General features: G+C 52.3%; 9 protein-coding genes across 9 annotated transcripts; 7 read left to right on the forward strand and 2 right to left on the reverse strand.

The window, feature by feature from the left end:
* Positions 1-179: 179 nt before the first annotated feature.
* Positions 180-2,837, reverse strand: N7510_004777 (uncharacterized protein; the record flags this gene model as incomplete). The annotated part of the gene is made up of 7 exons (XM_056976703.1): positions 180-717; positions 773-1,014; positions 1,066-1,497; positions 1,552-1,850; positions 1,898-2,418; positions 2,471-2,592; positions 2,784-2,837. 7 exons carry the CDS (start codon positions 2,835-2,837, stop codon positions 180-182), a joined length of 2,208 nt encoding a protein of 735 aa, XP_056836659.1.
* Positions 2,838-3,238: 401 nt separating this feature from the next.
* N7510_004778 (putative aromatic amino acid aminotransferase) lies at positions 3,239-5,085 on the forward strand (the record flags this gene model as incomplete). Its single annotated transcript, XM_056976704.1, has 3 exons — positions 3,239-3,359; positions 3,416-3,986; positions 4,041-5,085. 3 exons carry the CDS (start codon positions 3,239-3,241, stop codon positions 5,083-5,085), a joined length of 1,737 nt encoding a protein of 578 aa, XP_056836660.1.
* Positions 5,086-5,326: 241 nt separating this feature from the next.
* N7510_004779 (IMPACT family protein) lies at positions 5,327-6,355 on the forward strand (the record flags this gene model as incomplete). The annotated part of the gene is made up of 1 exon (XM_056976705.1): positions 5,327-6,355. The coding sequence occupies one exon, from the start codon at positions 5,327-5,329 to the stop codon at positions 6,353-6,355; it is 1,029 nt and encodes a 342-aa protein (XP_056836661.1).
* Positions 6,356-8,298: 1,943 nt separating this feature from the next.
* On the forward strand, positions 8,299-9,498 carry N7510_004780 (lytic polysaccharide monooxygenase AA11 family protein; the record flags this gene model as incomplete). The annotated part of the gene is made up of 1 exon (XM_056976706.1): positions 8,299-9,498. One exon carries the CDS (start codon positions 8,299-8,301, stop codon positions 9,496-9,498), a length of 1,200 nt encoding a protein of 399 aa, XP_056836662.1.
* Positions 9,499-10,053: 555 nt separating this feature from the next.
* N7510_004781 (60S ribosomal protein uL4) lies at positions 10,054-11,292 on the forward strand (the record flags this gene model as incomplete). The annotated part of the gene is made up of 3 exons (XM_056976707.1): positions 10,054-10,164; positions 10,228-10,318; positions 10,388-11,292. The coding sequence occupies 3 exons, from the start codon at positions 10,054-10,056 to the stop codon at positions 11,290-11,292; spliced, it is 1,107 nt and encodes a 368-aa protein (XP_056836663.1).
* Positions 11,293-12,494: 1,202 nt separating this feature from the next.
* Positions 12,495-13,244, forward strand: N7510_004782 (uncharacterized protein; the record flags this gene model as incomplete). Its single annotated transcript, XM_056976708.1, has 3 exons — positions 12,495-12,522; positions 12,672-12,839; positions 13,072-13,244. 3 exons carry the CDS (start codon positions 12,495-12,497, stop codon positions 13,242-13,244), a joined length of 369 nt encoding a protein of 122 aa, XP_056836664.1.
* A 256-nt stretch (positions 13,245-13,500) lies between these two features.
* N7510_004783 (uncharacterized protein) lies at positions 13,501-13,701 on the forward strand (the record flags this gene model as incomplete). The annotated part of the gene is made up of 1 exon (XM_056976709.1): positions 13,501-13,701. One exon carries the CDS (start codon positions 13,501-13,503, stop codon positions 13,699-13,701), a length of 201 nt encoding a protein of 66 aa, XP_056836665.1.
* Positions 13,702-17,257: 3,556 nt separating this feature from the next.
* Positions 17,258-20,250, forward strand: N7510_004784 (Zn(II)2Cys6 transcription factor; the record flags this gene model as incomplete). Its single annotated transcript, XM_056976710.1, has 3 exons — positions 17,258-18,165; positions 18,245-19,151; positions 19,213-20,250. 3 exons carry the CDS (start codon positions 17,258-17,260, stop codon positions 20,248-20,250), a joined length of 2,853 nt encoding a protein of 950 aa, XP_056836666.1.
* An 863-nt stretch (positions 20,251-21,113) lies between these two features.
* N7510_004785 (uncharacterized protein) lies at positions 21,114-22,463 on the reverse strand (the record flags this gene model as incomplete). The annotated part of the gene is made up of 1 exon (XM_056976711.1): positions 21,114-22,463. The coding sequence occupies one exon, from the start codon at positions 22,461-22,463 to the stop codon at positions 21,114-21,116; it is 1,350 nt and encodes a 449-aa protein (XP_056836667.1).
* Between the last annotated feature and the right edge of the window lie 95 nt (positions 22,464-22,558).

The following is a 22,558-nucleotide window of genomic DNA, read 5'->3' on the forward strand; positions in this document are numbered from 1 at the left end:
GCCACTGATTGAGCCCAGGCACCGAGGGAGATCTGGAACCCCCAAGGGATTACGTACTGGGCGAGATTTTCACTGGCTTGGACTCCGGATCCACCAGACCCGGCGGCGATCTCCAACTTAGTATTTGGAGTAACTAGTCCCTACTATGTACCTTTCTTTACATGGTCTCGAAGAAAAATTCAAAGCTGCGCGCTGGGATCGAACAAGGACAAATCCTCTTCCAAAAGACCCATCATGTACTGATTCCCCCAGAACCAATTGCCCAGCTGTGCAGTCTGCGACATCTCCGCCGCAACACTAGAATCCTGATTCTCTGCAACAGCAAGCCCTGCTTCCTGTTGTTGGAGTTGCGCCTCCGTTACTCCAGAAATAGATCCGATATCAGGCGGAGGCAGAGGACCCTGCGGCGCCGTCATCGAGCTGCTGACGGGGGCTAGGCCCAGTGCGCCAAGGTAAAGATCGAACTCGTGCCCGACAGACGCTAAACTTTCGTCTTCGCCTGCCTGGCTCTGAGCTTTGGCCTCGAGATAGAGCCGGGCGACGGTGCTGAGAATCTGGCAGAGACGGTGAAGCTGGTCGATGGCCTCGGAGAAAGAGCAGAGTGGGCGGAGGGAGGCGACGAAATCTTCTAGCCGGGTTAGGTCTGAGCTGTGGGAGGTTGCGACCACGTGGCAGAAGATGACGATGAAGGGGACGAAGGGGGCGTGGAAGATTGCCCTGTTGATAAGGTGAGTGGGATGATAAAATTGTATCCTGGATTGAGAGATCTTACCAATGCATGTATGAGCATTTGATGAATTCATCGCACTCTTTCAACATGGCCATACATTCCTGGTGACTCTCCAGCGCTGCGCGAGCTGTCTTGACACACTCTGGTATGAATGTCGAGCCAGACCCCGCCGGTGGAGGAATGGCTCTGTATATCAGTGTCATGATAGAGAGACGGTTAACCTCGTCCGAGCGGAGGTAGATCATATCAATTTCAGAGATACGAAGACCAGCGGAAAGAAGTCTCTGAGAATCTATATTAGTTGAATTCCATTCCGAAATGACAGGACTATATACCTCAAACGGCTCCATCACCGTTGACTGCATCTCAGAAGCTAAACGGTTGGCATGCGATACTCGTTCGCTCTCTGGTTGATTCAATGCTGCAGGACTGTACACGAGCTCGTAAATCTTGCCTTGAACAATGGCGGTCTTGACCCACAGCGTCCAGATAGTCTTCCATGGCTCTGGATTGTCGAAATGGTCGAATGTCATGGGGAGCGAGATATCCCAGTCCTGGAGAGTGGATGCCCGTCCCAAGCGCAATGAGAGTGCTTTGATAATGACATAGACGGTCCAGAAAAGGAACTGCTTCTCTCGCTGCACCGGAAGACTATCGTGTTCCATGGATGATGCTCGATGGTACCCTAGTGTTTGGCACAGATGCACGGCTGTTGATGCCATGGCCCATCCGACAGAGGGCTTGGAGATTTCTATTGAATGCATGGCCTGTACTTTTGTGAGCAATGAATGACTGCATGTGTTTTGGAGTGAAACTCATACCCCAACAGCCAGCGCCATGATTGACTCGTTGGTGGCAGGCATCAGCATATTTAGACCTGCTAGCGCTGCTTCCAGATTCCCACGACACATCCGAGCATAATGCAGGTATTTCTCTCGGGTGGTATCATTCTTCTCGATAAATCCAAACTCGAGAAAGATGTTGTAAAGGCACATATTTGTCACAATAAATGTCGAGTCTGAGTAGCCATCCGTGCAAAAATATACTTGACGGCACTTGTCTATGAAATAGTCCACGGGAATGAAATGACAGAAGCCTGCAAAGAAAGATGGCGGGCTCTCTGGTGATTGTCAGCACAGAACACTTTTGCTTTGCGAGTCTACTTACCCTTAACGTTCCTCAACAGTGTTAGAACAGCAGGACGGGGTGGCATCTCCATATCCCGGATGTCACAATTGGCAGCACACAGACGGGTGATGTTGCCGGGAAACTGCCCACCTTGAGCATCCGTCTTCCGTCGTTGATTCTGGATCCCGACAATCTGCTTCAGTGACGACAGTGCAGCCGTAATCTTAGGGCTCGACCCAATCTGTGGGCCGCTGTGTGACACTGCAGATTCCAGGAACTCGCTCGCATAGGCTGAATGCGCCGCAAGCGAGGAATTGCCCTCGAATGCTTGTCCATGATCATGCTGGTCAATTGCGGGATTGCTTTTGAGATGCCGATGTCTTTGAAGCGCAGAGGAGGATTGCGGTAGAGTCTGTGGGTGAGTTGCCGCTTGTGATGAGGGAGACAAGTAGGCCTCCGGGTTCTCTGTTCTGATGGACCGAGTCTGGGCTGTTAGAAGTTCACGAAGTGTACTGTCGATCGTGCCCAGGCGTTCCTCGATGAGATCTATCTTTTTCTCACTAGGAAGATAAGTCAGTATGGGGTTTGTTGGTAGTTGAAGTATATACCCACTACTGGCTGGAGATCAATACCCGCCGCCGGGGCTCTTGTGCCTTCTGGCCCTCCCCCGTAGATCGACAGACAATACGGGAACTACGACAGTTCGAGCATGGTGATCGCTTATCGCATCGAATCTGCGGCTAGTCAGTGATTTGATCCAGTATCAGACGGGACAGGGACCTTACCTTTCGCAGACGACATTGATCGCACTAGATATAAACGAGACATATTATTAGCGACAAACATACTTTTCCCCCATTTAACCATTTTAGTCCAGCACACCGGCGCCGAAACAACCCCTGTTCGCTGGCGGTGGAGTACATACCGCACGCCGAGTGAGGCCCGACGCCTCGCCACGGTCGGAGTCCTCGGCCGCCATGTGTGACGCGAGGGACCTAGCCGAGAAGAAGCTTTCGGCCAATTTGAAACAATGGCGGGTAGATGATGGTGAGGATCAAGATGGTTGGCAGTCTCGGATCCCGCGGGATCCGGTGTGGGCCGAGCTGAGCGGCCCATGGATTAGGGAACGTCTGAGATACGGGTCACGGCCTGTAGGTATACAGATGGGGAATCAGCGTCGCCGGCCTTCACGCATCTATCTTAGGTACAGGTAGGTAGGCACTACAGTTCCATGATCCTCGTACATCCCAATCCCTCCTCCTACCGGGGAACCGGGCAGATAACCGGATTCATTTCTGCTTATCAAGCAAAGGGAGATAAGGCTCTTTCCCCGGATATTTAATGCACGGGAATGCAGCACCGTTGGACCGGCACAACATTATGGCAGCTCCCGTGGACTTGTCGCACCACTTCTCCTCCATCTCGAGGAATCGTCAAGCCAGTGCTGTCAAAGACTTCTACAAGTACTTTGCCATCCCCGGCATCGTCAATTTTGCAGCCGGTGAGTTGGCACCAGGCTCGAGACACTCTAAGACCAATCACTCATCACTCACGCAGGCCAACCACACCCATCCTACTTCCCCTATGACACCCTGGAAGCCAAGGTCGCTCTGCCCCAGAGATTTAACGTCCCCAACACGAACAATGCCACCCCCGAGCCGGCTTCCGCCCGGATAACAGTGCCCAAGGAAAGCCGCACGGCCGACCTCCAGCGGCGCATTGACCTGGCCACGGCCCTGCAATACGGACTCGCAGAAGGCTATGCTCCCGTTCACTCGTTTATCCGCCAGTTCACGCGCGATCACCTCCATCCCAATGTCCCCTATGCGGGCGGCCCGGAGATCATCATGACCTGCGGGTCCACTGATGGGTTCTCCAAGGTGATCGAGCTGTTTACCAATGCATGGAACCCTGACCGTGACTGGATCCAGCAGCGGGAGGGCATGTTGTGCGAGGAATTCACCTATATGAATGCCATCCAGACGGCTAGACCGAAGGGGATCAATATAGTGGGCGTCACCATGGATGGCCAGGGCTTGTGTGCTACGGGTAAAGGTGGCCTGGAAGATGTGCTGAAGAACTGGGATTTCAAGCGTGGTCGACGGCCGCACTTGCTGTATACCATTGCGTGAGTTCTTCCCAGAACAGTCTGAAACAAATTGATTTTTGACATCCGACACAGAGTCGGGCAGAATCCCACGGGAGGAACGCTCTCGGTGGAGCGCAAAAAGCAGGTCTACGCTATCTGCCAGAGGTACGACGTGATCATCGTCGAGGACGAACCGTACTGGAACCTGCAGTTCCCATCGGCGTACGAGATGTCGACTCGCTACCGCGGTCCGTCTTCTGAGCCATCCTTGTACACCCAAAACTACAACTCACAAGGCAAATCATCTGGCTACGCTTTTCTGGACTCGCTGGTTCCCTCATATCTGTCTATAGACACCGAGGGCCGTGTTGTGCGACTAGATACCTTCTCCAAGACCATCGCACCGGGCAGTCGGCTAGGATGGATGACTGCCCAGCCCGGAATTATCGAGCGTGTGACTCGAATCACAGAAGTCTCGACGCAGCAGCCCTCCGGCTTCGTGCAGTCTCTGGTCGCGGAAGTACTGATTGGCCCTCAGCATGATGACCGCGTCTCTGCCAAAAAGGATGCACAGGGCTGGCAAATGGATGGCTGGGTGCGCTGGCTAGAGGGTCTTCGCAGCAGTTACGAAGGGCGCATGCAAGCCATGTGCAAGATTCTTGAGGAAAACAAGTATCTCTTCAACGAGAGCACAGCTGCCTCCGACGACCCCGTCAATGGGTGGGAGGTAGTCGACCGCACGCAAATGTTCGACTTTGTCTGGCCGATGGGTGGAATGTTCCTCTGGCTTGAAGCATGTTTCGACACGCACCCCTTGCGATCGCAGCATAGCCCTGAATCGCTATCCAAGGCGTTCTGGGTACATCTGACAAAAATCCCACAGCCGTGCCTTGTCGGTCCGGGGAGTATGTTCAGCGCGACTCCGCAGTCTGCTGCAAAAGCTCACAGGTACTTCCGGTTGGCATTTGCGCCCATGGAAGCTAGTGAGGTCTCGGATGTTACGCACAGGCTGATCAAAGGGTTCCGGACGTTCTGGCAGCGCAAGGATCTCGATGGTTTGGACGATGCGCCCGGTCGCGATACTGGGGTAGCTATGCAACACGGTTCTACGGCGAATCTCTTTGGAATCGGCTGTTAACCTTCACATTGAGTGTATATGGTTGGTTCAATTGGACACAGGACATAGGGTTTCTAGTAATTAGTATGCTCATTAGAAAAACGTACCAAAGTCCCGCAGCAAGAGCTCACCTCGAGAAACAATAGTTGCCGCATCTTGTATCGTCCACGACGGATGCCTTGATGCCTGACCATCGTCAGACGTGGGGTGTTTTTAACCGCCTCAATCTCTCTTCGTTCGCACCCACCGGCAGGGTCGAACCATGTCACAGCTCGAAGCCCTGCAGAACCAGGAGCTCGCCGAAGAAATCGAAGCCATCAATGCCATCTACGAGCCCAACACCGTGACTGTGAGCCGCACCGCGACGACCGCCGCAACGAACCACACCCTTGACCTGGGGAATGCCGGATCCCCGAATGATAACAATGCATACACCGCAACCGTAGCGCTCCAGATTCCCAATCAGCCGCATCTTTCGTTTCTGCTTGGCTTCTTGGCTTCATACCCCGAAACCCGGCCTGTCGTGCTGGGGACGGCGTCCACCGCGGCGCGCGGTGAGGGGAAGATCGCGGTCGATGTGTTGCAGGATATTGTGCAGCGGACATGGCAATCTGGAGCAGTCTGTCTCTTCGATGTTATCAGTGAGGCGGTGGAGACGTTTCCGGAGTTGAAAATTGGTGGAAGTAAAGACGACGGACTGGGAGATACTACGCCAGCAGCAGATGAAGCAGCTTCGGCTCAAATTCCTTCCACCAGTGAATCAGCAGCGACCATACCCGCTGAAGAGTTTGCCGCGCTGTCTCTGCGAGATACATTCGGGCTCGACCACCCACCAGCTTGGATCCTTTCCGACGTGGTGACAGAGAAGAAATCCGTGTTTTTGGGTCGCGCCGCCCGCGTCGAGAGTCTAGAGCATGCACAAGCGTTTCTGGACCATCTCACCGCGACAGATCGAAAAGTCGCTGCGGCAACGCACAATATCAGTGCCTGGCGCATCCGGCATAAGAAAGCTGGTGCCCCGAATGGAGAAGCAGAGACTGTCGTCCAGGACTATGATGATGATGGGGAGACGGCTGCTGGTGGTCGTTTACTCCATGTCATGCAGTTGATGGATGTATGGAATGTGGTCGTGGTTGTCACGCGGTGGTATGGCGGGATTCATCTTGGACCGGCGAGGTTTCGCTTGATCAATGATGTTGGTCGTGATGCCCTGGTTAAGGCGGGCTTCACTAAGGAAGATAATGCCCCAACGGGAAGCGCCGAGAAGGGCAAGAAGAAGAGCAAGAAGTGAGAAGACTACCAAGAGAGGTTCGGCAAGATACAACTACAGCTCTGCCATCAGGGTCGTGCAGACTACCAAACGGACGACGGATCTGGGCCAATCCATTGATACTGTTGTCGAAATCCGCGCACAATCATGCGCCATTGCCCAAGGCCCCGAACAGCTCCGTCCTGTACATCCAGATCGGAGGGCCATGGCATTTGACAGCTCACCTCCGCCGGTCTCTCCACTATCGACGCTTGTATCGAAACAGTTATTCCCATGCGAAGGGCAGAGGTCGGCAGTTCCTGTCCCCTGGACAATTTGGAAATGTGATGATCAGACGAGCAGAAAGTAGGCGTTTGTGCCTCCCGTCTCATCTCATGGCCTCCCCGAACTATGCCAGTACCATGGTTGTCCGTGGTTCAGCAGGATGCGCGCCGGGTTCGAGGGCAGATCGAGCAGGTCCGTTGTTTCGTGTTGAGGCCGCGAACCACACTGTGTTATTTGTCAGAGCTGGTCAGAATATTAACTGATCGACTTCGAGAAGCCAAGCCCTGCCACGAGATTGCAGGGAGTACATAGTGTCCTCGCGGCGGCGATCCTTTAATCGGGGTGGATCGCGGATCTGAAGAGCCTTGTCACTGTTTATCTGAAACGGGCCGACGGACAAACCGGTTGAGGTTGGGCTCGGGTGTGGAACCGTGGGTGGCTTTGTGTATACGGTTTTTTTGTTTGTAGATATTCATTCTTCCCGACAATCATTCTATTTTATAGGGTCTACGTAATGGCGTCTGTGTGGAATGTTGACCTGAAGCTCCGACCCAACCTTGTTTCTGGCGAATGACTAACGAATACTGCATGTTAAGGAGAAGCATAATGCTGCGACACATCGATTGCATGGACATGCCAATCAGGGCCATAGATCGATCACCTCCTAGTAGAGCGGAATAATGTCTCATCCAGCACCTGTCCAGGCACTGATTCGCCCACGACCCGCCAACGACCAAGCTGGGCGCTAAAAAGCCTCCTCCACGGCCAATCCCGCCGGTCGGCAGGCCAAGAGCAGAGCGTGTCTGGAACGACAGCCGCATGGTGTGACACTGGGTGGTCTTGGGACTTAGGGGTTTGTCCGTGCGGACTGGATACCTCTCCCCCAATGATTGATCTGTTCAGAAGGTGAAACAGCCCACCGTCTTGCCTTTTCTCGACGTTGATGACATCTACCACCCCCCACCCCCTCGAAAGGGCGGCGTCGTGATCGTCGGGAGACGTGGATATACACGGAAATCAACCTATGCGTCTCTAATTAATTGATTGGCATGCACAGACAGGGACGGGCTGCTCCATTCGGGTTTGAGGATGAGGAGGAGAGTCTTGGGCTGTGACGGGAGGGTGTACAGGTCGGATGTAGATATAAAGCCCTGGCAATGCCTTTTTGTTTTCTCTTTCTTTCTCTCTCCAGGTGCATCCCGATCTTTTTTTTTCTTTCTTTTTTTTTTCTCTTCTTGAACAGGCCAGTTCCTGTGTTCCTTTCTCTTCTACTTCGACTAGGTGGTCATTGCCTGCTTAAACGCCCACGCCACGCCACCAAACGCTTAGCAGGGCTTTTTTGAAACAGCGCTATCTGTCTCTCAATAACTAAGGTATTGTCTTCTCTTGTGGTGGTTTGTATCATTATGATGTCGATTACGCCTCTTTGTGGTGAATGTCCGCCCATTGTCTCGTCGCGTCCACGCCCCACACAATAAAGGCCCATTCATGCCTGGGTCTATATCTACATGCCCCCCTGTCTGATCTCGCTTCCATTACCCATGCTCCTCTTCTTTTCCTAGACTAATGTACCGGCGCAGGAAGCCTTCACTCTCTTGCCCAGCTCCCGACCACCTCGTGCTGATTGATTCCGTTTCGTCTGGCACGAATCGGGTCTGTTTGTCTTTTCTGCTACACGTCCCGGCATCTCTGTCTCCATCATGATGTTCGTCAAGTCTGGCCTTCTGGCTACCCTGTTGGCTGCTTCGGCTGCCAAAGCCCATATGATCATGAGCAACCCCGTCCCCTACAGCAAGGACTCACTCAACAACTCGCCGCTGGCGGCGGATGGCAGCGATTTCCCTTGCAAGCTGCGCGCCGATGCCTGGGAAGTCACCACGCAGAACATCATGCCCATCGGCGAATCCCAGAAGCTGGCCTTTATCGGCAGCGCCACCCACGGCGGCGGCTCATGCCAAATCAGTCTGACCACCGACCTTCACCCCACCAAGACCTCTTCGTGGAAGGTTATCAAGTCCTTCGAAGGTGGATGCCCGGCCAACGATACCGGCAATCTCTCTGGCGGCGCCACAATGGTCGATCCGTACCACTTCGAATTCGCCATCCCTGAAGGTATCGAGACGGGAAAGTATACCCTGGCCTGGACCTGGTTCAACCGTATCGGCAACCGCGAGATGTACATGAACTGCGCACCCGTCACAGTCACCAGCGGCTCCTCGAAGCGCGACACCGAAGTGGTTGAGAAGCGTTCCACCAGCTTCCCGCCCATGTTCGTCGCCAACATCAACGGCTGCACCACCACCGAAGGTATCGACATCCGCTTTCCTCAGCCAGGCGACGTGATCTCGTACGATGGCGCCCCGGAAAACCTCCAGCCCGAGGGTGAGGCTGCCTGCAGCGGTACTCCGACTTTCGCTGGCTCTGGAGACGCAGCCTCTGGCTCTGATAGCAGCTCTGGTTCTTCCGGTTCCTCGGGCTCCTCGGGCTCTTCGTCTGCCGCCGCCGGCGCTCCCTCGGCCACGACCTCAAGCACTCCCTCCGCAGCGCCTGACCCAGTTAGCTCATCGGCAGCGTCCCCCGAACCCAGCGCCCCAACTGCCTCCGAGCCTGCTTCCTCCCCCTCGGCTGCCCCAGCTCCGTCTTCTTCGAGCAGCGACGGTTCCGGCTCGGGCTCGGGTACTCTGAGCGGCTCCTGCAGTCCTGAAGGCGAGTGGAACTGCATCGACGGCACCTCCTTCCAGCGCTGTGCGAGTGGCCAGTGGTCCGCCGCTATGCAGGTGGCGCCTGGTACGAAGTGCAATGCGGGCCAAAGCTCGGATCTGTCCATCGCGGCCACCAAAAAGGCGCGTTCGATAATGCGCTTCAGCAAGCGCGCTGCAACTCTCGAGTACCACGCGTAAATACTTTAAATCTCACGGCATCCGCTGGCGTCGGATGGTGATATTCGTTCCTTCATCGGGACTTCTTCTTTTTCTTTCGTTTCTGCTCCTCAAGGACGGACCCTGTTTCTTTTCTTCTGCACCATTTTTTATCCATTTTTTTCTTTTTTCCCTGTGTACATTTAGGATATGAGAGCTAGCATTTCTCACGAATCTGGATGAATTCCTTTCTTCAACTTAGCTGCTGTCAGTGTAATCGACGTGTGGATTAAGAAAATATTTAGTCGTAGACGGGGTCAGCCAAAGGATGCATTAAATGTCGCAGGTCAAAAATTGCCAGCGGCTCTAACGGTTGAGATGTAGACAGACAAAAGAAAATTAAAGCCCGAAGGTGAGATTGTATAAAAATCACGTGACGTTAGACAACCTAGCCCTAATCTCCTTGATATGGACTAGCGTATTTCCCGCTCATGGCCCGTGCACACCCACAGAGCGAAGAAAGAAAATGCACCAAGTTTGCTCCCGTTCGATCTTTAACCTCACCTTCGACACCCACCCATTTTTCACCCAGCAACAATGGCCTCGCGTCCGACCGTTTCGATCGCCACCGCTGAGGGCAAGCCCTCCGGGGCCAGCCACCCCCCTGCCCTCTGTTTTCTCCGCGCCCATCCGCCCGGATATTGTCCAGTATGGCTCGCCAATCTACAATTCGAGATTTGAGGAGGAAATACTGACAGTCTCTATAGGCAGGTGCACACCGGTATGGCCAAGAACAAGCGCCAGCCCTACGCTGTGAGCGAGAAGGCTGGTGAACAGACCTCTGCTGAGTCCTGGGGTACCGGTACGTTTTTGGGAGTCTTGAGATGAGGAAAAAACCTTCGTTGAAGTAGGACTGACTCGTGGATCATAGGCCGTGCTGTCGCCCGTATCCCCCGTGTCTCTGGTGGTGGTACCCACCGTGCCGGTCAGGCTGCCTTCGGTAACCAGTGCCGTTCCGGTCGTATGTTCGCTCCCACCAAGGTCTGGCGCAAGTGGCACCAGAAGGTCAACCTCAACCAGAAGCGTTTCGCTACTGCTTCTGCTCTGGCTGCCTCCTCCGTCCCCGCCCTCCTGTTCGCCCGCGGTCACCGTGTCGCCACCGTTCCCGAGGTTCCCCTCGTCGTGGACTCCAAGGCCGTCGCCATCAACAAGACCAAGGCCGCCATTGCCCTGCTCCAGGCCCTGGGTGCTGGCTCTGAGCTCGTGAAGGTCCAGAAGTCCCGCAAGATGCGCGCCGGTAAGGGTAAGCTGCGTAACCGCCGCTTCCGCCAGCGCCGCGGTCCTCTGGTCGTCTACGACCCGGAGACCGACGGCACCGACCTCGTCCGTGCCTTCCGCAACATCCCCGGTGTTGAGACCTCGTCCGTCTTCTCCCTCAACCTCCTCCAGCTCGCCCCCGGTGGCCACCTCGGCCGCTTCATCGTCTGGACCTCCTCCGCCTTCCAGGCCCTCGACAAGGTCTACGGTACCACCACTGACGCCTCGGCCCTCAAGCGCGACTACCTCCTGCCCTCCAACCTGGTCGCCAACGCCGACCTGGCCCGTCTCATCAACTCCTCTGAAATCCAGTCCGTTGTCCGCGCTCCCAAGGGTGAGGCCCGCACCAAGCGTGTCAACGTCCAGAAGAAGAACCCGCTCCGCAACAAGCAGGTCATGCTCCGTCTCAACCCCTACGCCGCTGCTTACTCCAAGCAGAAGCTCGGCCAGACCGGTGTTGAGGCCGGCAAGCCCACGCGTGCTGGCAAGGCTTTCTTCAAGACTCTGGATGAGGAGTAAATCTTTTTTTCTTCGGTTTGACTTGACGTGCTGAATTGAATGGTTGGAAAAAGATTGATGAATAGTCTCAAAGCATAAAATGAATTAAAGTCTTTTTTGCATACCCATCAGTCTATGATTATAGGAGTATGATATCGACTTCGTATCGTAGTAATTGGGGTTGACAATGAGCTGAACGTGACATAATTGTCTCGAAATGTTGACTGCTTGTTGCCAATGTCCGTTGCAGCCAATTGTTGATATACCATTGGTTCTGAACCAACCATCTCAGTTGATTGTCTACAATGAAGGCCTAACCTATGTCGATGGCGATACTGGAAATTCTCTCAAAGTAAACTTTGCTGTCGTACACATATTCTAGGCAAGTGTGAGTTTGAGCATTTTCACGCACAGCAAGCGCTGTGAAGGTATCCTTGGATAGAAGCACAACAGCTCGGATATAGCTTGTCTAGATGTGCTATACAACAACCTCGATGCCAGAGACAAGCACTGAAGGCATGTTTCATGAAGAAAAGAATCGAGTCTCGTCAATAAAAGCAACAATATCAATTAATTATTCAGAGTAAAAGTTCACTCAGTCTTAGTTAAAACAATGCTCCAGGTTTCTACTGTGAGATTTGATACATTTACCCTCTTTAGAAGGCAGGCGAAGAAATTAAATTCGTCTCCCATATAGTACTCCTCAATTGTCTCGAGAATTTGTTTATAGCACTGACCTATTCCACCAAGCATTCGCCTCGTTTCTCCAGCAATGCCTTTATTAACACCCAGGGGACTGCGATGACATAGAACGTAAGATGACTAGCTTCGACTTCAGGGTATTCGGATAAAGTACGGTAATGGAGTTACAATGAAAAATATCCAACGCTGTGTAGTCTTGATACCAGCTTGCATGACATACATGAACTATCGGGTGCCTACTGTAGGCGAGAAAGTATAATCATATTCAGATCGTTGAAATTCGGTTCCAAGGGTAGTAATTGTTGCACGGTGATGTTGCATTTCGATCGGAAAATTAGACTCTGGTACCTGTAGACTATAGATCACATTGTCGGCAAATGAGCCAGCTCTGAATCGTCATCGGGACGATCAAAAGTTTTCGCGCTGTCTGTACCAAGTCACGCCTGAGGCTCTCGGGACGCCGTAGGCGAACAAGAGTGAAACAAAAAAACAAAATCCCAGGTAGAATAATCCTACTCAAGATGAAACACACCCACCAAGAAAATCAGGGTCCGCCAAGCCGGGGTGGACTCCTGGTTCACATGCAGTTCCGGCTTTGGTTGGTGTTGGACCCTCAATCTAATAATTAACTTCCATTGGATATGCTCTGAGAGCCATTGGTCCTGACAGAATCTAACGATTCCGTTGTCCATACAAAGAGTCCCCATCCCAGGCACCAGCCAAAGTAGCCAAAGCTTTTGTCTCCAAGCGAGATGCACGAATAACGGACACAGATCGCCCCGTGAGGGACGTGCGCTGCCGGTGCCAAGCGCACGCCCAGGATCCGCGTCTCATAGTCTCGTGTTTGTGTCTTTTAGGCCTTGCCGGTGGGAGATTAGTCTGAATTGATTGAAACCCGACATCCGTTGGGGTCTTTTTTTAGGTTCCTTTAAAGCGTTGAAACCTTGAAGCTATAGTTCGATACTTCCTGCCATTATGTCGAGCATGTGCGGGTAGACACCAGACTGGAAACTAAGCACCCCACTAGGCGTTAAAATGTCTTTCGAGTTTATATACCAGAGGCGATATGGACCAAAAGGGTAATAGTATACAAAATAGCCGAGATCCTCAGCGGCCAACCACGCCACCAGGATTACGCTGCACGGGCGCCCGAGGGATCTATCGGAGCAGGAAAATTCTCCGATCCTGGACGGGAATCAGGGAAAAAGGCAACGTGGCCAGGCGGGATCAGTCCGGGCGCATGGCTCCTCGGCAGGATCAACCGATCGTGAAGAGGGGGGAATTTAACAACAAATAATTATTGACGGACGCAGTTCGCAAGACAAACCTGTTGGGGAAACGCCGGGATCTGCGAGGATGCTTGCTAAAGCGCGCAAGCCGTCCGGAGATGTCTCACTCGCTTGACTAGGGCTCGAGGGGGGGAGGGGGGGGGGGGGAAGGGACGGGGGACGGAGGACGGAGGAAGCCGCTGATGTTGTCAATTATTATTCTATGAAGAAAGAGCTCGCACTGCAACATCCCGAGCCGATGCAGAAGAGAGTCGCGCCGTCAAAAAAGTTGTACGCGGCCCCGTCCAGGAACCAGGTAATGGAGTGCATCGCCTCCACTCGCGGCCGTGCGGTTGAGCTCGTTGGGTCGGCTACTCCACATCGCGCCGCTCGTCCCGAAAGGAGGATCGGTGCCGCTAACTACTCTGGTAGTTACGAGAACGAGGCCAACGGTGCCTAAAGCAGGGGTTACATGTGTCCCGTGCTGCTATGCTGGCCCGTGGGCTCGGCAAACGTCAAATGGCCTCAACAATTCTTTTCCAATAACAATACCCCAGCAAATCATTTAGGCTACGTGGACGTGCACCACTATTATTTCCACTATATGTACACTACTCGTGGGAATTCACTCGGAGAGAATGGGGGATCGCGGTGGCTTGGACCAATGGCGTGCTTGTGACCTAACAATGCGAGTGTCGGGTGCAAATACCAGATGCGCAGAAAGATCGGACTCCGAGGAAAGCGGGACTTACGATAATTGTTCTCAGCTACTACAGTCAATATGCAAACAATCTGATATTTTTTTTTTGGCGCAAAATTTTTTTTTGTCGCCCGTTAAGGTTGCAGCGTAACCGAGAAGAGACAACGCGCAAAGGGGCTGAGCAAAAGGACGATCCTGAATGATGACGGCTTGCAGATCGGATCGCCATGCTTTGAGACCAACGATTCGACTCTGGAGCGCATCGCCGTTGAGAGGAAAAGTGAAGTGGGCGTGGTGGAGCGCAATAGGCGCCGGTCATTGGGCACGGCCCTGATGCTCAAGACAAGGGTTCCCTGCACAGAGGACCGATGTATTGTACAGTACTTCTGAGGGAAAGCGAAGAGGTCCCTTTTCAGCTCCTGCAACGGCTAGAAGGACCATTTCTGTTGCCGAGTTCTCAAGCATTCTGGCTGGAAGTAGGGGGAATGGGAGGAGGATGCTATTTTATCACATTGGTCATGAAACCTCAAACTCCCCAGTCTCGGCTTAGATTCTTCATTGAGACGGCCATTCGGAATCTGAAATCTGGAGCCGCCCGAAGACACCGCAACCGAGGGTCCTGGCAGAGTAAAACACGGTCGATCCTAGGTGTCCCGATGGGCGATAAGCCCTGCGGCCCCAACGCTGGACCCAGGAGGTTTTGCCTAACTAGGTAACTGGATGCCCGCAAACTATTCGTGTAGCTCAGTCTGGAGGATCCACCGGCGAGGATACTCGCGGCCATGATTCCGAATCCAAAACAAGCTCTACGCTCCGCGCCGTCGAAGGTTTGGTCTGTTCCTCCACTGTCGTTTTCCTTCAGAAGCGCTTCACCCCGACGGTGGGATCCATAATACTTACTCAATGCGTAAACTCGAGATCTCGAGATCGTGCAACCCGGTTCGCGCCGGACTCTAGAACGGTGCATGCCGGCAGGAATAAATTTTTGACATGCGACCACCCTGTCCCTATTGTTTAACACATAGTGGGTACTTGACCATTGAAATACCCGTTAGGCCAGTAAAACCGAGGCATTGCTCAGTGTGGGTGGGACACGCCCAGGAACCCATGTATCCTTGATCCCGATCCCTGTGGAGGATTCATGATTTAATATAAGGATGCAGAAACAACCGAGCAAGTAGGAACAAGGCGCATGAACCAACAACGTTTTTGCCTTGTTCTAGCCCACCCTCCCCTTGCCCCGACGGTGCAGCGATGCAGTAGCAAAAGGACCACCGGGGCTCCAGATAATCCCTCCCCACATCTAATAATACACGGCATCCATTTCAATTGCCGTGGGAGAGCGGATTCAACCAAGGGAGGCTTGCGGCCGCCTCCACCAGGAGCTATTTGTGATCCGTTATGGAGTGCCAATCCAGGTCTTAGAGCTAGGCCTCGGAATGCCGATATCTTCAACTGACTGCGCAATTGGATCCACTCTCCTGAGTGATCTATCCTGTACAGTAGTACTCGAACCTCGCGGAACCTTGTACTTCTCGGATGTACTGTTTTAACCTCATCGGCCTCTTCCGCATCCACGGTGGCGTCAGGAACAAGTGGGTGGATGCCGTGGGAGCCGCCTGCAGCTGCGCAGCGACACGGTGAATGGACAAAAGAGGTTTGAAACCCTTGTCTCTGCCATCCGTTTTTTTTTAATCTATTTTCACTGGCCCCCGAGACTCGCGGGGCAGCGAGCGATGTGCTGACGGAGAGTCCAAGAAAAGTATAGATCGATTCCACTCGTCGATCGCAGTCATGAGTAAAGAGTCTTAAGTCACAGCCATAGTAAGCACGAGTATTCTCAAATTCACGTAATCTAATCGCATGTACCTGTACCCAAGAATACATGCTTGGCCGTTTTCTGAAGCTTCACTTCGATCTCGACCCCCCCTCCCTCCTCTTCCTCTCTCCTCTTCTTCCCCGTCGAAGGTTTTTTGCTTCTTCTTTTTAATTCTGGTTTTCCTTCCCTTCCTCTTCCCTTCTTGATTATTATTTTTTAATCTTATTTCTTTACTTCCCCATTCGAGGGAATCTTTCCCCCCACTCTACTTCACAGGGGGAAGGGAAGCCCTGGTCTAAACTGCCCACAAACCACCCGACGGCGTTACGGCAAATCTTTCCTCTTCTTTGTCTCTGACATTTGCCGCCGAGGCGCTATTTCTAGCTACGCTTTTCAGGGCGCGTTCCGCCAGCCAGTGGCCGACAAGGGTTCCGACCAGGATATCTCACCCTGTATAATCAAGCTGCGTGCCACAATATTGACACGTGAACTGATCCTTACGGCCCTCATTGTCGACTCTGTCAATTTCGTCTATGGCAGGATAGGTTTCTCGTTCACTTATTCAGGCGTTAACGTGCAGTTCTACCAAATCAGCAGCGGCTTCACCTTGCTCGCCGAGATTTTAGGCAGTTCAGCTTCTCGTTGGTTTTTTATTTTTGCCGCTCACTCGTACGCCTTGTCTTCATCGCCGCCGGTGTGGTTTTTCAGCACGAGCATATCCTTAAGTACGCCGGCGCAGAGTCCGTCTGCGCTTTCTGGGGCTGTTTGATGATTGCAAGCGCTGGTCCCAATTTAATGTGAAGCCATCGGTCCATGCTTATGCAAATCACTGGGATCCTGCAGCCACCCTGGTATGGATAGTATGCAGCAAGGACCGTGACTATTAGGGCCGTTTGCGAGAGGATGCTGGTCTTCTAATTTCCCTTTGGTCTTTTAATTTCCATCTTCGTTTCTGCTCAACAAGATACGGCGCAACCCCTGGATCGTGCTTTTGGGGCAAACTTTCGAGCTATCGGGTGCAGACGACGAGTGTGGGCTTTGCTTGTCGCAGTGCGACAGTAATATTCTATTCAAATACTCGAAGGGGACCTGAACAAGACATCCGGCTTCACTGCATGGAATTTTTCGCCTTCAGTTGATTCAATTGGACGCTGAGATTAATCTACGCTGCATCCTTAGAGACAAGAGCGTGCTAAATTGGTATGTCTCAGCGCATACATACCCAAAGACGTGGTGGCATTGGATCCTTTGCTAAATCTTCATTTGTCCTTCCTTAGGTCCTGCTCGCTAAACTATCTGGGATCAGAGGCCATTGAAGAAAGATCAGATCAATTGAAGAAGCGGCGTCCCCACGGCGTTTTGGAACCGCTTAAGAACGCGAAGAGCTTTGGAAACAAGCAGAGAATCGCCAGGTGACTGTTTTGTACTGTTATGCAACTGGTCACATTAAGTGGAAATCGGTTTTCCATTGCCCAATCTACGCTCAGAGAGCCGGCCATGTCAAACTATCATGTCGGACCCTTCGGTCGTATGTTACCCACCGCAGACGAAGCACCCTCGGAGCAACAACCGGAGCGTTCAGCTAATTTAGCAGCCCATGGGAATAACCCATACCAGCTTCCCCCTCCACGGAACCTACAGTTTGGATCGGACCAGTACATGCGACAGCGCCAAGCACCTGAGAGCTCCGAACCGGCAGCTAGTCTTCCTCTGGCAGATACTGGATCGCAGCGCCGTCAGACTGAGCAACTTCCTTCCGTCAGACAGCTGTTAACCCCGACGACTGGCTCCAGCTCGCCTCAGCCATATTATTCACAACCATTTGGAGTACCCGCACCTGCACTTGAGCGTCGAGATCACACATACACGTTTCGGCAACATGAATCAAGCCTGTCATCCCACGTATCTCCGTCTGAGGGCCTCTCAGAACCTCTGTCTCAGTCGCATATCGGCAGTCTCCCACGATTGGCACGAGTCACCATGCAAAGTCCCGGAGAGATTAAGCATCACGCAGTAACCCGGAGCGATTCTTCTGTCCCGTCATTTCAGCATTCACAGTTGCCAGTACAAGGAACGATATTTCACGAAAAGGCAGCGAGTGACATGTCATCGCCAGAGACAACGAACCGACCACATAGACGTTCCGTGCGACCCCATGTCGTTGATGAGCGGTATATCGAAGGAGAAGGAATTTGCTATGTATATGCAGATGGATCCCATTGCCCTAAGGCTGTCGACGGAATTCCGGTGAATGCAAACTGGGGGGTCACCAAAGCAGGAAGACCCAGAAAACGACTGGCACAGGCATGCTTGACCTGTCGTGAGAAGAAAATCAAGTGCCAGCCAAACCTTCCAAAATGCGATCAGTGTCAAAAATCTGGACGAGAATGCAGATTTGAGAGTGCGTAAGTATTTCATTGGGAGGATGAATCGTGGATTTGCCTCTAGCTCAAACCACTAACATTACCGCTGACATTATTACAGTCCGCGTGGGGGGCGAGGCTCGTTAAAAGGATCCCAATCAGGACCAGCCAGCAAAGAAGGGTTCTCTCCTGTTGGTCATACCGGTTCGGATGTTTCTCCATCCATGTACAATATTGTTCGGGGGTCCAACAGCTCTACCTCCCTTGCGGGAACCAGTGGACATTCGCCAATATCCGAAGGGCCCAGTATGGGAGAAACCACCTACGAGACTATGGCCGAGGCAGACCGAGCGTATCGGTCTCGAATGCACAGAATCCCGCCATCCTCATCCATCTCTGGGGATACATCTACACGCCAACCAGAATCCGCCGAACCGGATCGTTTACCTGAATATTCCGATGTTCTTCGTGAGCTCAAGGATGCTGACCCCGATGATCCACTTGTGAAATCGTGGAACTTAGATCCATATGATGCCGACCCAGAGATCACTACGCGTTTGGTGGACTGCTACTTCTCTCATATCAACAATGGGTTGTACCACATGTTTCCTCATACCCGATTCATGTTATGGCTAAGGTCCTGTCACACCAAGTCTACTGAGGACAAGATGCTGCTCTATTCGATGATGGCCCTGGGCTCTGTATTCTCGGAGCATCCTGACAACGTGGTCTCGTTTAGACGATATTCCCGCATCGCACGTTTTGCCATTAGTCGAAATCAATACAGCCTTTCTTTGCAACTTGCCCAGAGTCATCTCATTATGAGTCTCTGGTACTATGCCACCGGGTCCTTGGTTGGGTGCTGGGACTCCATCGGGGCGGCAGGGCGAGCGGTATATGGGCTTCGATATAATGTGGAGTCTGGTGGCGTTGTTTTAGACCAAAGCCACGCTTGTGAGTATGGCCTGCATCCGCAAGCATTGATCGAATGCCGTCGTCGGACATTTTGGGCAACATTCATGTTGGATGTGAGTATACGTACCCCTCAACACAGAAACAGAATTGTGGGAAATCTAATAAATTCAAAAGCGCTTTTCGAGTCTCTATTCAGCGTCTTCCACCTTGATGTCTTCAGAATCGGCTCTCCTGCGACTGCCCTGCCAAGAGGATGTCTATGAAACGCAGCAATACGCTACAGCACCTTACTTCCAAACTATCCTGAATCAAACCCCTTCCGAAACAGAAGACAATCGGTCTGTGCTGAGCGCTATGGCAATCCTGATCGAGATACTGGCTTACTGGGGTGATGTTTCACTCCATGTCTTCCGACTACCCCATATTCCATCCGAAGCGTATGGCCGGTTGGCGGAAGAATTCCACGAGTCCATCTACCGACAGACAAGCGATTGGATTGTTCGACTGCCCGAGCATCTGGTATTTTCCGTCATCAACCTTGAGCAAAGCATCCGGACAAAGCAGGCAGATACATTCATCTCGATCCACATGCTTTATCATGGCACTTTGATGAAGTTGTACCGACATGCTCGGTATCAGAGCCTCCGAGCCGAAGTTCTAGACCAGTACATTCGCCGTGCTCGATTCCATGCTGTGGAAATTTTGAAAATCGCCCTCGCCTTTGATCAATATGCCGACGAAATCGAGTCCTCTCGCTCCAATGCAGATCCTATGTCTCCAAGTGTGACCTTCCTAAATCCCTTTCTGGGGTACATCATTCTCATGGCCGTGGATGTTCTCAGTGCTGCGGGTTTGACGTCCGAGCTCTCAGACTGTGTGTCCTTGATTCGAGGTGCCCTCGGTGCACTCAAAAAGCTGAGCAGGTACTGGGACAGCTCTTTGCTGCTGGTGTCATCTTTGCAGAGACGTACAGCGGCGATGGCTGATTGCTTGAATGACCGAGTTCGTATGGAAGAAACGCTTGGCTTTGCTCTGGACGGGCCGTCGCTCGAGGCCAAGGTTCACGCTGGCACACTTCCTTCGCAATTTCCTGGCTCGCACAGTGAAGACCTCTTTTTGGGAGCCATGCCTCGAGAATATCTTTTAAATGCCATGCGGGTTGATGATATCTCTTTTCCTCCTGGCAGCATTATTTGGATCAAGGACCAGTGAGATTCATATTCCTCCTTGCTCGAGAGACCTTTTCAGAATTCAAGGGGGCAATGTCTCTCTTAAATTAATATACAGAGGGGTTCCAACCGTTCTCTTCAATTGCAGTCCTGCTTTTCACACGATTTTCAGTTATGCATCTTTTGCATTTACTCGTACAAGCGTTGGAGTAAGGTTGCTCTTGGACTTTTCCCCTCTCAACTCCATTCAATTCTTTACTGTTTTTCAATGATGTCGATGATGAAGGTGGTCTTGCTTGATTGTTCTAAAGAGCATTTGCACAACAGATGGGCTTAATGTGGGTGGTTGACTTCATCTCACCTCCGTTGTATATTATTTTCTGCGTGTTCTTGCCCTTGTCTTTTCCGGACCTGTTGAGTGCTCTGTTTGTATATGTATATCTATAGCAGCCCAAGAAAAAGGTTTCTTATCACTTTGAACTTGACTTGAGGCCTCGAATGGGATGTTCCCCTAAAAAGGTGAAGTGTAGGGTAGTCGTTCCGCCCATCCAATTTTCTGGACGCTAAGCAATTAACAGGTAACCAGAAGCGCCCTTGCTCTTGCTGTCAGGAAGCCATTCTCCAATGGAAGGAAACGAGCTAGTGAGAAAGGTAGCTTGTTTTCCAGAGACTCTGCAGTAGATGGACGGGCGTCTTGTACATCACCGAGGTAGGGCAGTGCTCTAGTTATTCCGCGGAGGATCTTCGGACGCTGGGATTAGGCCGAGCATCAACAAGACAGAAATGCATAGAAGAGTACAGAATTTGAGACACCAGATATTTGGTCAATATTAGCAAATTTATTTCAGCTGTTCTGTATTTCATTCCCCAGTATGTACATGAATAAAACGCGTATGATCCAACCATCTAAATATCAGTCAACATCTCAGGCGAGTACCACCTCGCCCAGGAAACTCGTCCCTCTGAAGGCGTCATAAGGGCCGCATAATGGGTGCATTCGTTCACGATAGGGTATGTATTCAGCCATTCCAACGCCTCGGACGTTGTAATAAACACACCCAGATCCTCGGAGGTTTCCTGCTGCTTCTTCTTCTTGGCCGCCTCTTCTTCTTTCTTCTTCCTCAATCGCAGAGATGAACGGTTAAAATTTGAGTGGTCGGTCTCTTCCAGCTCAGCTTGCCAGGAATGCCTGGATTTTTCTCTTTGGACTTTGGCATCCCACTTATCCTGCATACAGCCGAGTCGTTCGCTACTCTCTTCAATGAGATCGGCCATAGATTGGATGTCAGCGGAAATCAGACTTAGGCCGGCGTGTTGCCTTTTATCTTCTGCGATGGCCTCCGCTGGCTTAGAGCCGGGCTGTTGGTCGTGATTGGTCGTGACGATGAATGATTCAGATGTGCGCACAAAAGCATCGCGGTGGTCCTTCTCCATGATCACTGTCATCGTACCGTCGCAGAATATCAGGTAGGCTGCTGTTGTTGGGAGGCTGGGGACTTGAGCGATAATATCCTTAAGAGTGGGGTCTTTCAGTCCATGAGATGGAGAGCGCCCAAAGCACCAAAGACGAATTGCAGACATGAGAGAAGGTTCCTGGGACGAGGCAGGCATAATGCATTGTCGAAGAAGGGACGAGATAGATTGGCGGAGTCCCAGCAGGACGAACAGGTGGTTGAGATAGAAAGACCAATTGCGACTTGGATCATGCACCGGTCGAAAGTTGAGAGAGACGCTGAGATCCTGTTTCACGCCCGTCAAGACACCCACGAAGCCCACATACGTAATGCTGGTTGCAAGCACTTTCTGTGGCTCATCACCTTTGATGAACTCAAACTGCACGATCAGTTCTCTCAGAGGATCCATCCCCCAGTCTAGGGTGCGGAAGTGCAGCATATGCGTCTGACTGGTGGCCTTTTTGCATCGTACACCTCCACTAGTGCAGCCCATGAGCAGATCGAGCACGACATTGAGGCAGATCAGGAGGTAGAGATCAATCCCCGTCTCGAGGCTGATGCCTTGGATCTCGGCTGTCTCCTCGGCTGTGTATAACCGGCGTAGAAAGAGACGGGCCAGGCAATGGACTACGTTCACTGGTATCCGGGGAGAGACCCCTTCAATCAACTCGTCGAACATGCCGGTCAGAGATCGCATCTTCTCGCCGTAGAGACGTGCAACCGCGACATATCGTTCAGCGGGAGGCAGAGACAGGTCAATCCGGTAGACTGGCGGTTTGGTTCCTTTCCACAGATCAGCCATGGTTAGGAGGACGGGTGATTAGGAGATGGTGCTGAGACGGAGTTGAGTTGTGGTCCGGGAGGCTCTGCAGAGAATGAGGGCGAAGTTAGGCGAGG

The sequence above is a fragment of the Penicillium lagena genome (assembly GCF_028827675.1).
Source record: "Penicillium lagena strain IBT 129212 chromosome Unknown utg000002l_segment0_segment0, whole genome shotgun sequence".
NCBI classification, from domain to species: Eukaryota; Fungi; Ascomycota; class Eurotiomycetes; order Eurotiales; family Aspergillaceae; genus Penicillium; species Penicillium lagena.